The 14,788-nt window shown below is 38.0% G+C and overlaps 1 protein-coding gene across 2 annotated transcripts in view; it reads left to right on the forward strand.

Annotated features, from left to right (window-relative positions):
- ELMOD1 (ELMO domain containing 1) overlaps positions 1-14,788 on the forward strand; it is an 83,196-nt gene that overhangs the window by 13,241 nt on the left and 55,167 nt on the right. For both annotated transcript variants that reach the window (XM_037841322.1, XM_037841323.1), the window contains one exon: positions 14,255-14,357. In XM_037841322.1, coding sequence (XP_037697250.1) covers positions 14,341-14,357 — 17 coding nt within the window. In that variant the 5' untranslated portion in view covers positions 14,255-14,340. Of the gene's footprint in view, positions 1-14,254; positions 14,358-14,788 lie in introns of those variants that run through there.

Here is a 14,788-nt window from a genome sequence, read left to right on the forward strand (position 1 = left end):
TCATCTTTGAGGTCAGGGTCAACGGTTGCCCGAAGAGCAGGTTACCCTGTTTGTCTCTAGGCCTCTGGAAATGCCCCTGTTTGTTTGGACTTTACCTTCCTGTATAATTGTTTCTAGATAGATGCCTTCACTATGTTCTGATTATATGAAAACAGACATTTTGCAAAATTGCATTAGTTTAGATTAACAAAGCAAAATCCATTTAATTTTTATGCAAAAAATAAGTTTACCATTCTTTTACTGTGGTTTTATGTAGAGATTTAATTTTTAAAATTAAAATGTATAATTGAGACTGTACAAAAGCTGGACTGAATATTTTTGTGGGAAAAAAGGGATTACTATTTGAATTTTGAATTTTCCTCATTCTTTTGTAGATTATTTTACAGATAAATTTCATCAGTCCTGCTCTTCCTCTCTGTCTCCCTTCATGAAAACAGTATATAAGATGTAGGCGACTGCAGTGAAAGCCAGGAAAATCACTGTACCTTTGAAGCAGATCATAAATCTATTTGCAGGCAGCCCTGAATTCTACGGCTGGCATGGACCTCCATTGCTATAAATCACAAAAATAGGCTCTGGATGAATGTTTTATTCCTGAAGAAGGCAAAAAACCTCCTTAGTTGTCATTTTAGTGAGTGTCAGCAGAGTATTTTTCAAGCTAATCACCAGAGGAGGAAAGGAAAGTGCTGGAATGTGACCTCAGGAAGATCCTATGTATGATTATTTTACTTCTCATATAAGATGCTGGGTAGTACATGTGAAACGTAAATGCATAATTTGAAGTTTTTTTTCATTTTTCTGTGATAGTAATTTTTCATATTGCTTGCTTTCCTCATGTATACACCTACATAAAATAAAAAATTGTGTTTTATACATGATTTAAGTGTTCATAGATAGCATTAGAAATTTTTCTTTTTCTTTTCTTTCTTTCCCTTCTCTTTTCTTCCCTTCCTTTCCATTCTCTTTCTTTCCTTTCCCTTCTTTTCCCTTTCCTTCTCCTCCTCCTTTTTTCAAGTCGTAAGTCTTATTGCATTATATTCTTTGAAGACTGGGTCCCTCATCTGTCTAGGTCTCCCTTGCACAGAAACAGTGCCTCTTATGACTTGACAAAATACGAAGCATGATACGAACTTAGCCGTTACCTGAATTTGGTAATTCAGGCCTATTCATTTGCATAACTGAATTGGCCCATCTGATTTCAGAAGACTGATCTCCTTGTGTTGGTTTGTGGGCCAGCTCTGCCAGAGCAGAATCCCTCACAGGCTGGTGGCTTACCAGCCACCCCTTATCCACAGACCATCTGTCCCTCACCCGGTGTTCCCACAGAGTCGTGCTTCCTGATGGGTGGTCAGACTTATTTGGGGGAACTTTCTTTAATTTTTCGAAAACCATTCACAAGCATACATACATAAATACAGAGCATAATAGAGAACTAATGGGGTCTGAGAGCTGAATTAATCACATTTTAAAACCACCTTGATTTCAGTTATCTGCAAGTTTTGGTCTTTATCAAATAGTTGCCCTTCTCCCCTGTTTGATGTTCTCCACATAGACATAGCCGTTGCTGAAGAAAGATCGGAAAAGAGAGAGGCCTATGTCTGTATCTACTGAATTGCCAAATCTCTACCTGACTGATTGTGAGATGTCACATTATGATTTCATTAGACCCCAGGAAGGTGCAAGTACATATTGTTAGACCATTCAAGAGGGAAGCTGAAGTTTTCAAATGGGTAAGAGAATTTAATTGGGGCCTATTTTTGCCATCAGGAAATGTTTTCCAATTATATGGTAATAAAGACACAAGATAATGGAATTGAACCAAACTAGCCACAGGCTTTCTTCTGATACGCAAAGCAGATTTTGACTCATCTTGTCTTTAGGAGAGAAAACTATAAAAGCTATTATTTATGGATCTTATGATTCAACATGTTGTTGTTTTATTTCTTCTTTCATTTGAAATGGGAAGAACAGCCCAAAGTGAGAAAATTAAATCAATGGCAAATAATTTAGATGTTGCTGATTTTTAATTTATCATCTGCAGAGTAAGCTTGTGTGTGTGTCTTCCCCCATTGCTAAATAGAATAGTTTTTTCGTTTGTTTGTTTGTTTTGTTTGTTTTTAACTACTGCTAAAATGTTTGCCCCAAATTTCTTTCTTTAATCTAGATTCAGGGGAAGGGGAGCAAAAACATATTTTCATCTCCCAGTTATTGACAATTATAGTAAATTGTATCTTGAGGGTGTCCTTTCATACCCATTTGAATGATATTTTTTTCTCCTAGCAGTGTTTGTAGCATGAAAAGAAAATAAGAAGCAGTTAGGGAAATCTAGAGGAGAATGGAACTTGTTTTGCTTTCCAATAAAGTAAAAATAACTAATTTAAGTTATTATATATTTGCTAGGTAGTTTGGAATATTTTACCAGCAGTAAGATATATTTTATGTTTATTTGTTTATTACCAGCTGTTAGATATATTTTATGTTTACTTTTAAAAGTAAACAAATATTTTCATCTGAAAAGAAAAGATGTGTTATAAAGACAAAACATGGAGGTAGACTGAAAGGCAAATAAGAGAAAATACTGATTTGAAGACCCTGTCACACTGACCAGTGCCTCTCGAAGGAGTAGTTTAGGAGAATGAAATCACTCAAATAGCAGTGTGAACCAGAAGCTTGAATTTTGTTGCATTTTCTAAACCTAAGGTAGCATTAGATTTACATTTTGGAGGGATATTTTTATTTTTAGTTATTTCAGAATTACACTGAAAAAGATTCTTATCTCCTTGGAAATGTGACCTCAGTAAAGGATAATATAAAATCTTATTTTAGACTCTTTTATAATTTTTCCCGTAGCATTCTTTTTTAGAAACTTCTAGATCTATAGCACATTTACTTTGGGAAAGGGAAGAAGTTAATTATCGGTGGCATAGGAACTTGTTATTCAAGAGTCCCTGGGTAGGTCCCAGATGATCACTGCTGAGTTTTGAGGTACAGGTTTCTATCCAGGCCTTGCTTATTCCCTTCTCTGCAGTTTAGTTTGAATTGAATATATTATGCATTCTCTTCACTCTTATGTCAGTCCAAAATTTCACCTCAGTAGTTTCTAGAGGCAGCACAGGAGGATGATAGAGGCACTGCCTCAGGACCCAGGCTTGAGGGTTTGAATCCCAGTTCTGGTCTGTATTAGCTGTGTGATCTTGAAAGGTTCCTTAACCACTCTGTGCCTCAATTTCTTCAGCTGTAAATTGGAGATAGTAATTATTACTCACATCATAGGATGACTAAGGTTGAGTGAGTTCATAAAAATAGAGCCATAGAAAATTGCCTGGCGCATAATGAGCATTTTTAAAATATTAGCTGTTATTATTACTAGTTTCATAAGACCTTACACTGAGGCTTTTAATTTTTAAAATTAAATTTTATTTTTAAATGTGCTCTTTACAAAATTTAAAAAATAAGCCTTGATAACCCTCAAATTAGGTAATGAATTGTCTTAATTATTTATGTATAAATTGAACCCACAGCATTTTGGTCATTACAGGATATAGAGTCAGTTAAAATTTGAAGGGCTTTACATAGAAAGCAGCTTTTTTCATCTCACATAGGGATTAAGATTTTAAAGAAAGGAGTTCTGTTCCCTCTAGTTCAGTTTCTAATTCATTCCCTAGGATGCTCAATAGACAGATTTCTAAGAGCAGGGTTACCTCATGTACTTTACAAAGACCCTCAGGGGGCTGCTCCCTCAAAGCAGGCGTGCAAGTTCCTTGATACCAGTCGAAAGGATGAGTTTTCAGAAGTGGCAGACCACTCACTGTGCCCCTTTTCTTCCTGGCTGAAAAGAAAAGGTACAAGGGGCAGATAATCCCATAGTGTAGACTGTAGTGTCAGTTGATCTCTGGGGGTGTTTGATCCAGCAAGCACAATCATTTGATCCTTCCCTTTGGATGTGTTCAGGTTATTGTACCTGGAGAAACACATGGAGAAAATTTGGCACAGGTAAGCTGAAAAGGTTAGAAAATCCAGGATTATAATCATATTCTTTATGTTGGTTAAGAAAAAAAAATCTACATTTTTTTCTTCCAGTTGGGAGAGTTTTAGTTTGTTTTATAGTGCTGTAATTTAATAACCCTGTTAAAGAAGTGCATTTTTCTAAAAGAGTGCAAAGTTCATTTTTAAAAATGTGTGTTGAGTGCACGGTATACCAGGCAATGTGTCAGGCTTGGGGGCTTCCCTGATGCCCTGGAGGAGCATATAGTTCAGAGGGTGAAGAAACGTGAAAACAGATCATTTCAGAGTAAATATGAGAAATTTAAAATAGAGCCAGTAATTCTGATGTCCACCCTGGGTTAAAAATCCCTGTAGAGAGGAAGTCATAGAGAAGGGACTAGAGACAAAGCAGTTTTCATAATCTCCTCGCCGCCTGTGAAACAGGTGGCATTAAAGTTAGTGTCTGCTTTTAAAAAGAAGCTCCATACCCTTTATTAGGACGATAGGACCGGTTTTACATACTCTGCACAGAAACCCAGCCCAGTTTTGGCTGAGAAATATGGACAACCCAACTGCCAAAGCAGGGCTCTAAAACAAACCCAGGTCTTGCTGACCCGCAGAAAACAGAGCACCACTAGAAGCCAGCAGATCTATATTACCACACACAGTGACCTTATTGGGGTTCCCAGTGCCTTCCTCCGATCCCTGTGGAAGGCCACATTGGGTGCCTAATTTGGAGGGAAGACTGGGCGACAGAGCCAGTCTGACAACTGGCCAGCAAGACACACAAAGAAATATAGAGAGCAAAGAAAACCAACAAGAAACCAAAGGCAAAAGAGAGAAAACAACCTCCAGAATAAACTAATCAAGAAAATCAGATGCCTAGATAGCAAAAAATCATGAGCCATACCAGGAAACATGAAGATATGGCTCAGTCAAAGGAAAAAATTAACACCTCAACTGAGATTCAAGGGTTAAAACAACTAATTAAACGTGTTCAAACAAATCTTCCAAATCAAATCAATGAATTAAAACAAAATGTGACAAAAGAGGTGAAAGATATAAAGAAGACACTGGGTAACCATAAGGAAGAATCTGTAAGCTTTAAAAAACAAATAGCAGAACTTATGGGAATGAAAGGCACAACAGAATAGATGAAAAACACAATGGGGACATACAACAGCAGACTTGGAGAGGCAGAAGAAAGGATTACTGAACTAGAGTACAAGACATCTGAAATCCTACACACAAAAGAACAGATAGGGAAAAGAATGGAAAAATATGAGCAGGGGCTCAGGGACCTGAATTACAGCATGAAGCGCACAAATATATTTGTTACAGGTGTCCCAGAAGGAGAAGGGAAAAGGGGCAGAAAGAATAATAGAAGAAATAATCAATGAAAATTTCCCAACTCTTATGCAAGATATAAAATTACAGGTCCAAGAAGCACAGTTTACCCCAAACAAAACTGATCCAAATAGACCTACTTCAAGACACTTTCCACTCAGATTTTCAAATGTCAAAGACAAAGAATTCTGAAAGCAGGAAGAAAAAAGCAATCCATCACATACAAAGGAAGCTCAATAAGACTAAGTGCAGATTTCTCAGTAAAAACCATTGAGTAGAGAAGGCAGTGGTATGATATATTCAAGATACTGAAAGAGAAAAACTGTCAACCAAGAATGCTATATTTGGCAAAACTGTCCTTCAAAAATGAGGGAGAGTTTAAAATATTTACAGATAGACACTGAGAGAGTTTGTGAACAAGAAACGTCCTCTACAAGAAATACTAAAGGCAGTGCTACAGACAGAGAGGAAAAGACAGGAGAGAGAGGTTTGAAGAAGAGTGTAGAAATGAAGATACCAAGAGACAGAAAGAGGGTAGAGAGCAGACATTTGATGCTGAAGGAGTACAGAATGTTCAACAGGATTGACTGTATAGTTCCAGAAATGGGTAGCACAATACTGGGTGATGGTAGCACAATAATGTAAGTACACTGAACAAAGATGACTGTGAGTAAGGTTGAAAGAAGAAGGTTGGGGCATGTAGGACACTAGAAGGAAAGATAGAAGATAAAGACTTGGATGGTATAACTTAGTGAAACCTAGAGTGGTCAATGATTGAGATTAAGTGTACAAATATATAAGAATGTTTTTACATGAGGGAGAACAAATGAATGTCAACTTTGCAAAGTGTTGAAAAAGGGATAGTATTGGGGAAAAATACAATCAATGCAAACTAAGGTATATAGTTAACAGTGATAGTGTAATATGCTTCCATTAATTGTAACAAAGGCAAAATGCCAAAGCTAAATGTCTGTAAGCGGGAGATATAAGGGAGGGGTATGGGATTCTTCGTGTTGGTGGTGTTGTCTGACCTTTTTATTGTATTTTATTTTAATTTTATTTTTTTTCTTTTGTTGCTTTTAGTTGTCATTTTTTCTTTCTTTTTCTTTTTTCTTTTTTCCCCATGTATTGCATGATTCCATTTATATGAGATATCAAGATAAGTCAAATCCATAGAGACACACAGGAGATTAATTGTTGCCAGGGGCTGACATAGAGGGAAATGGGGAATGGCTGATTAAAGGATATGGGGTTTCATTTTGGAGTAATGAAAATGTTTGGATCTAGATAGTGGTGATGGTTATACAACATTTGAATATACTAAATCTTTTTTTTTTCACCTCTTCCTCTTTCTTTATGGAAGAAATGGAAATGTCCTCATATAGATATTGGTAGTGAATGTAGAACTATGTGGTTATACAGGGAACCATTGATTTTTACTTAGGAGGGAATGTATGGTGTGTGAATAAAACTGTCTAAAAAATAAACAGAGGGATACAAGTGATGGAGAAAATGTGGAAGAGGGATGTACCTAATCACTGTTGGTGGGGAAGAAGAATGGTGTAGGCCATCTGGAGAGCAGTGTGGTGGTTCCACAGGAAGCTAAGCATGAGGTTGCCGTATGGTCCTGCAACCCTTTTATTGGGTATATACTTGGAAGAACTGAAAAGAGGGACACAAATGGACATTTGCACAGTGGGGTTTATGGTGGCAGTATTCACAGTTCGCAGTTGATGGAGGTGGCCTAAGGGTACATTGACTGATGAATGGAATGGTGAACTGTGGTGTATACATACAACGGAATATTGAGCTGCTACAAGAAGGAATGAAGTTGTGAGGTATGCAACTAGATGAGTGGATACTGAGGATAATGAGTGAAATAAACCATAAATGAAAAGACAAACATTATAATGCCTCACTAATATGGACTAACTATAACATGCAAACTCTGAGAATTGAATCCAAGAGCTTGGGTTATCAGGGGAAGGCTTGTTGTCAGTGTTCCTAGATTGTAAGCTCTTAGAGCAGTTACATCTATTCCTGAGTTATAATGGCTATCTCTAAATTCTGAGGTGCTGAGCTGTTTGTGTATAACCTGGTCCGTCCCTGGAACTTTGGGTATCTGTGTGACACCTGAGACTCAAGAGCTAGAGTCCGGAAGCTATGAATGTCAGCATTACCCCATACAGCAAATGTTAAAGAGTCTGAAAGAGAGATCAGACTTCAATTAAAGATATGAACAAAATGGACTTGGTTAGAACTAATGTAAATCAGACTAAAGGGTAAAGGATGATATTGACGGTGTTTTAAAATTTCAACTTCTGTGTGAGACCAAAGGAAGAGATGTTTATTTGGTGCAAAATCTATGTTTTTTGTAGCATACTATATAATTTAACTTATATGGTCAGTTTATTCAAACATCATAATTACATGGAATTTTGAATAGGGAGTGAAATCTGGTTGATTTGTACAGGTTAGTGTGAGGCTACGATACATCCTAGGGTAATTTGGGCAGAGAATAAAAATGTATTTGCAAAGACCCCTTGAGGGACTGGGGGGAAATGGGGAAATATTAAACTTCCTACCTGGGGAATTACTGATACTCTCACAAGCATTGGGGACTACCAATTTGACTACCAATTTAGAAGGCCAAGCCCTTGATCTTGGGGCTTGCCTTTATGAAGTTTGTTACTGCAAAGGAGAGGCTAAGCCTACTTAAAATTGTGCCTGAGTCACCCTCCGAGAACCTCTTTTGTTGCTCAGATGTGGCCTGCCTCTCTAAGCCAACTCTGCAGGTAAACTCTCTGCCCTCCCCTCTATATGAGATGTGATTCCCAGGGGTGTAAATCTCCCTGGCAGTGTGGGATATGACTCATGGGGATGAACTTGGCCCTGGCATCATGGGATTCAGAGAGCCTTCTTGGACCAAAAGGGGGAAGAGAAATGAAAAAAAAATAAAGTTTTAGTGGCTAAGAGATTTCAAATAGAGTCAAGAGGTCATTCTGAAGGTTATTCTTATGCATTATATAGATATCCCTTTTTAGTTTTTAGTGTATTGGAATAGCTAGAAGGAAATAGCTGAAACTGTTGAACTGCAACCCAGTAGCCTTGATTCTTGAAGATGATTGTATAACTATATAGCTTACATTGTGTGGACATTTGATTGTGAAAACCATGTGGGCTCACACTCCCTTTATCCAGTATATGTACAGATGAGTAGAAAAATGAGGACAAAAAGTAAATGAATAATAGGGATGGATCGGGGGGTATAGGACGTTTTGGGTGTTCTTTTTTACTTTAATTTTTATTCTTACTCTTTTTGTGTGTGTGTGGTAATGAAAATGTTCAAAAATTTATTGTGATGAATGCACAACTATATAATGGTACTATGAACAATTGATTGTACACTGTGAATGAGTGTATGGTTTGTGAATACATCTCAATAAAATGGAATTAAAAAAGTGACTGTAAGAGAATGAATTTTACTGTATATAAGTATATCAATAACCTGAACTAGACAAAAAATTAATATCTGTATTTTTCAATTACTAAAACATATAAATGAGGCAAGCAACTTAGTCAAGTTTAAGTCAACAGGCTGGTGAATAAAAATACTCACAGAAGTCTGTCATGGTTATCATTTTGGCAAAGCGCTGTGCATATAAGCAGCAAACTTAAATTCTCCAGTCCTTAGGCTGTTATATCCCAGGCCCTGCTCAGCCACTTCAGAAATGCTCCATTGGCTAAGAGGAGGTCTCATGAGAAACAGATTAACTCAGCACCGCCTAGTTAGAAGTAGATTAACTCAGCACCACCCATGGCAAACAACTCAAAGGACCTTTCTTACTAATAGTGGCTCAGAAGTACCATGTGTTGCACACTATGATTTGTTACATGTTCCTGCTTTTTGCACCGATTGTCTAGTTAACATACATAGGGCAGGAGTGTGCCTCCTTTAAAACAAAGCTATGTTTAAATAACAAAGTAAGCAGCTGTTCTATTTGTTTTTCTAAATAAAATATTTAGAGACATTTTTAAATGAATGCTCAGCATTAGCACAGGCTTTCTTCTACTATCCAATGCCATTTTTAGTGTTTCCTGTTTGGGAGACAGATGATTAGAACTAATTGTTATCTTTGCTTCCCGTGTGAGGTTCAGATAATTAGAACAAATTGTTATTTTCCTTCCTTCCCTTTCCCAGTCCAATCAGTAAGTCCAAATGATTCTACCTTCTAAGTATTTTTTTTTTGTCTCTATTCACGTTTCTCCACCACCACTGTCATTGTCCTAACTCAGATCATGTCAACGTGCCAGAATTTAACAGCCTTCTAGGTCATTCTTCACTTGACAAAATGATCTTTTAATTTGGAGGAGGATGCGATAACAACAAAAACAAAAATAATACTAATAATGACTTCCACTCATTGAATGCATATTACATACAAGGAACCATGCTAAGCCCCTTATGAGCTTTAGTTCATTTAATCCTTAGAACAACCCTAGAAGGTTGGTATAATTGCTCTCCCGTTTTACAGGGAGGAAACTGAACCCTAGAGAGCTGAAGCAGCTGACCACTTGCTTGGCTGGTCGTAGAACCCAGGCATGAACTCTGTCTCTAAAACTTGTGTTCCTAATCACTTGTACACAATCCCTGCTGAGTTCTCCCTTAAATAGAAAGTATAAAAGTAGTAAAATATGTTGCATTACCCAGCACAATGTACATAAGTGTTCGGCAAGTTATTTTTAATGGGTGGATTCAGGAACGTGTGTATAGGGCAGGAAGTTAAAGTATTATATTCCTTCACTTATCCCACATCAAATGAAATGAAATTTTCTAGGTAAACCAGTTTTCTAGCTAGCTAGAATTAAACCTTTTAAGGGTAAAGTTTTTTTAAAAAACTTTTGATAACATCCTTCTAAAACATCCCATTCTTTACTCCTCAGTGTTATGAGAATTCTAATTTATTCTTAATCCAAAAGACAAGAACTATTCTTATGAACAAATATGGTATTTGCTACTTCTTTAGTTAATTTTTTGGGGGCTGTGGATTTAATTACTGAGAAAGCCCAAATCTTTGTCTCCAAACTGATTGCCCTCCAGAACTTCAGATCTGTGTATTTCCACATCGTCACTTTGTCCTTCAAATTCAAAATGTCCCAAACATCTCGTACACCCTGAGTCTCCCAATTCTGCCTCTCCAGAATTCCGTATCTTAATGAACGATTCCACTGTCTCCCCACTTGCCAGTCGGAAACCTGGGCATAATTTTGACCCCTCCTTTTTCCTCACCAAACCCCCAGTCAACTAATCAAGAAAAGTTCTATTGATTCTACTTTCTAGATATTTCTTAAATCCATCACACTTCTGACTCTGCCTGTTGCCTTATCCTGTCATTATTATCTTTGCCTGAATTATTGTTACAGCATTGTCGGTGTTGTCCCTACCAATAGTTTCACCACAGTCCAAGTCCAATTTGTTCTCCATAGTACATTCACAACATACTTTTAAAACTAGAAATCTGATCTTGTCACATGTCAGTTTGAAAACTTTCCTCATAGCTCATGAGATAAGTTTCAAACTTCTTTAACATTGCTTATAAAAGCTTCCATGATTTGACCTGTGCTTGCTTTTCCAGATTTGTGTCTTGCCATCCTGTTTTTACCTGCCCCTCTCAATGAGAACTACTTTAAGTCATTTTGAACATTTCCCCCTATGCACATTGTACTTTCTCTCACATCTAGGACTTTGCATGTGCTCTTCTGGAGACTCCCTGACCCCTAAGTCTAGGACAGGTATCTCTGATACTCTTCCAGCACCCATCTTCCATGTATAATAGTGTGGTCAAGTGCTCATTTGTTTCTCTGCATCATTGTTTCTCCTCTCCTGTCTCAAGACTGTTAGGCCTGGGAGGGTGGGATGTGCCCTTCTTGTTCACCCTGTATCCTAGTGTCTAACTCTGGGTCTAGAGCATGGTACGTACTCATGTATTTTAATAGCCATTTCTATTTTGGAATAATTTTAGAGTTAAAGAAAAGTTAAAAAGATAGTACAGAGAGTCCCCATATACTGGCACCCAGTTTCCCCTATTGTGATCATATTACACAAATATGCATTTTTCACAACTAGTCAACCAATATTGATACATTGTTGTTAACGGAAGTCCATACTTTACTCAGATTTCCTTAGTTTTTGCCTGATGTCCTATTTCTGTTCCAGGATTCCATTCATTACATTTAGTAGTCATGTCTCCCTGGGTACCTCTAGGCTGTGATGGTTTTCAGACTTCCCTTGTTTTTTCTTGTTTTACTTAACCTTGACGGTCTTGGGGAGTGCTGGTCAGGTATCTTGTAGAGTGTCCCTCAATGTGGGTTTGTCAGATGTTTTTCTCATGATTAAACTAGGGCTATGGGTTTATTAGGAGTGCCATTTTCATCACCTTGCATCAAGGTTACATGCTATCACCATGACTTATCAGTGATGATATCAACGTTGGTCACCTTGCTGAGGTAGTGTGTCAGGTTTCCCTGCTGTAAAATTACTCTCCCTCCCCCTTTCCAAACTGTACTCTCTAGAAACAGGTCACGATGCACAGCCTTGCGGAGAGTTAAGCTTCACCTCCTTGAAGGCAGAGTATCCACATAAAATATTTGGAATTCTTCTGCAAGGGAGAGTTATATATTCAACCCCATTTATGTGTTTATTCAGTCATTTATATCAGTATGGACTCATGGATATTTGTTTTATACTTTGGGTTATAATCTAATACTGTTGTTTATTTTCTGCTAAAATTGTTCCAGCTTTAGCCATTGGGAGCTCTTTTAGTTTGCTCCTGTGACCTTTAGACCATTTGTGTTTTGAGCACCTCCTTACTTTCTGTCACTTAATGCTCTAGGCTTATCCTGTATCTTCCTTGCCCCAACTCTGGAATCAGCCATTTTTCTGGGGAACTCTGGTTCTTTCTACTGGAGAATGGGATTAGAAACCAAGATCTGGGTGCTGAGTGGGCACTAACGCTTTCAAATTAAAATGTGGATTCATTTTTGAAAGCCACAAAAGGACAAAGAATAATATATCTCTGTACCACCCCAAAATGAATAAATGTTGACATTTCTTCCTTTATTTTTGCTTCAGATATATTTAAGAATGAAATGGGGAAAGCCATTTTCCCCTTCTCTGAAGCAACCACAATCTTAAGTTTGGTGTGTGGACGTTTATTTCAAGCATTAATGAAACATGGAAGACCACAGACATAGGGGACTGGTGGTTTGATGGGTTGAGCCCTCTACCACAGGTTTTGCCCTTGGGAAGACAGTTGCTGCAAAGGAGAGGCTAGGCCTCCCTATGGTTGTGCCTAAGAGCCTCCTCCCGAATGCCTCTTTGTTGCTCAGATGTGGCCCTGTCTCTCTAGCTAAGCCAACTTGAAAGGTGAAATCACTGCCCTCCCCCCTATGTGGGATCAGACACCCAGGGGAGTGAATCTCCCTGGCAACGTGGAATATGACTCCCGGGGAGGAATGTAGACCTGGCATCGTGGGACGGAGAACATCTTCTTGACCAAAAGGGGGATGTGAAAGGAAATGAAATAAGCTTCAGTGGCAGAGAGATTCCAAAAGGAGCCGAGAGGTCACTCTGGTGGGCACTCTTATGCACACTTTAGACAACCCTTTTTAGGTTCTAAAGAATTGGGGTAGCTGGTGGTGGATACCTGAAACTATCAAACTACAACCCAGAACCCATGAATCTCGAAGACAGTTGTATAAAAATGTAGCTTATGAGGGGTGACAATGGGATTGGGAAAGCCGTAAGGACCACACTCCACTTTGTCTAGTTTATGGATGGATGAGTAGAAAAATAGGGGAAGGAAACAAACAGACAAAGGTACCCAGTGTTCTTTTTTACTTCAATTGCTCTTTTTCACTCTAATTATTATTCTTGTTATTTTTGTGTGTGTGCTAATGAAGGTGTCAGGGATTGATTTGGGTGATGAATGTACCACTATGTAATGGTACTGTAAACAATCGAAAGGACGATTTGTTTTGTATGACTGCGTGGTATGTGAATATATCTCAATAAAATGAAGATTAAAAAAAAAAAATGAAACATGGAAGCTTTACGAAAACATTTATGTATGAAATAAGTGACCAGCTTCTATTTGGGCCAAGTTCCCCACACTCCTGAGCTGTTCCATTGGTATTTGTGTCTCCTTCCTGCACTGCTGTTGTAGCTGGTGTTACATTTATCTCTTCTGTTGTGAGGTAACTAACTTCTTCTGCTGTTGCTTCCAGCTACTCTTTCTTCTCTAGTCCGTTTCATCCCATCTCGTCCCAACTTGTTGTTGTAGACAGCCCCTGGTGTCCTCCTTATTGTAAGGAGGAAAACCAGTAACCAGATATTGTAGGCTTTGTGAAAGCAAATTGTAAACTGAAAAGTGCTGATAAAATTTAAAGTCTTGCTGTTCTGTTCACAGTGCCAGCCAAAACGAAAATGAGGTTGAGGCCCATTGTGCATTTGTTTGGGATGCTTGGCTTGTGAACAGTTATTGTTGAGCTTGAAGACATTATTAGTTGCTTCTAATTAATTTTGAGCCTGGACAACTCCTGGAAGTTTGAGACTGTTAGATTTCAGACCACCATATATCTGGAAATGAGGATAACTAGATTAAAAAATAGAGCATTCTTTAAAGGGAATATTCATGAAACTAATAATTTCTCCAGCAACTGACTTAAAATGAAAGGCTAATCACATAATTAGAAAGTGAAAAGCTATGGCTGTAATCTCTCGCCATGGAATTGCGTTGCTATGTGGGCAGTTCAGTTGATAATGTTCTGGGTGCATAGAATGTTGTCCCCTCAGTAAGCAGAAACATTTAGTTTGAGTTTTCCAGCCCTCTTATTAGTAAATATATCTAATTTCTTCCCTCAGCTTACACTTACTTGGACAAAAACAAATTTGGAAGCAATTACTTGAGGATTGTTCTGCATAGCATCTGGATAGTCAAAGCAGGCACAATGAAGCACTTCCTGAGGTAAGTGTGTCCATTTCACTAAATGAGCCCTCTACAATGGAGAAACTTCCTTGCCAATTAGGATACTATCTCTGTTCACAGATTGTGATCCTGCAACCAGGTGTTTTAGGATTGCATAAATTCACATTGTGTTTGGCTAAGAATATTTTGATCACGAGAGTTCTCTGCTACCTCTATGTACATGTTGGTGCTGAGAGAGAGCACTTGCAGGTGACAAGAGAGCTTGGGCACGAAAGCAGGAGGCAGGGAGTACCTCATGTTACCTTGATGCCATGTGTCTTTAAGTAATCATATGCTGCTGACCTGAAGGTTGAGGGTTAAAGAATTAGCAGTCAAGGAATCAATCCATTTTGTGTAGAATCATAATCCTGAAATAAGTCATTTAAAATTGTCCCTTAATTTTAGATTTTAATTTTTTGGCTAATCCATAC

This window comes from Choloepus didactylus, chromosome 6 (assembly GCF_015220235.1).
Source record: "Choloepus didactylus isolate mChoDid1 chromosome 6, mChoDid1.pri, whole genome shotgun sequence".
NCBI lineage: Eukaryota > Metazoa > Chordata > Mammalia > Pilosa > Megalonychidae > Choloepus > Choloepus didactylus.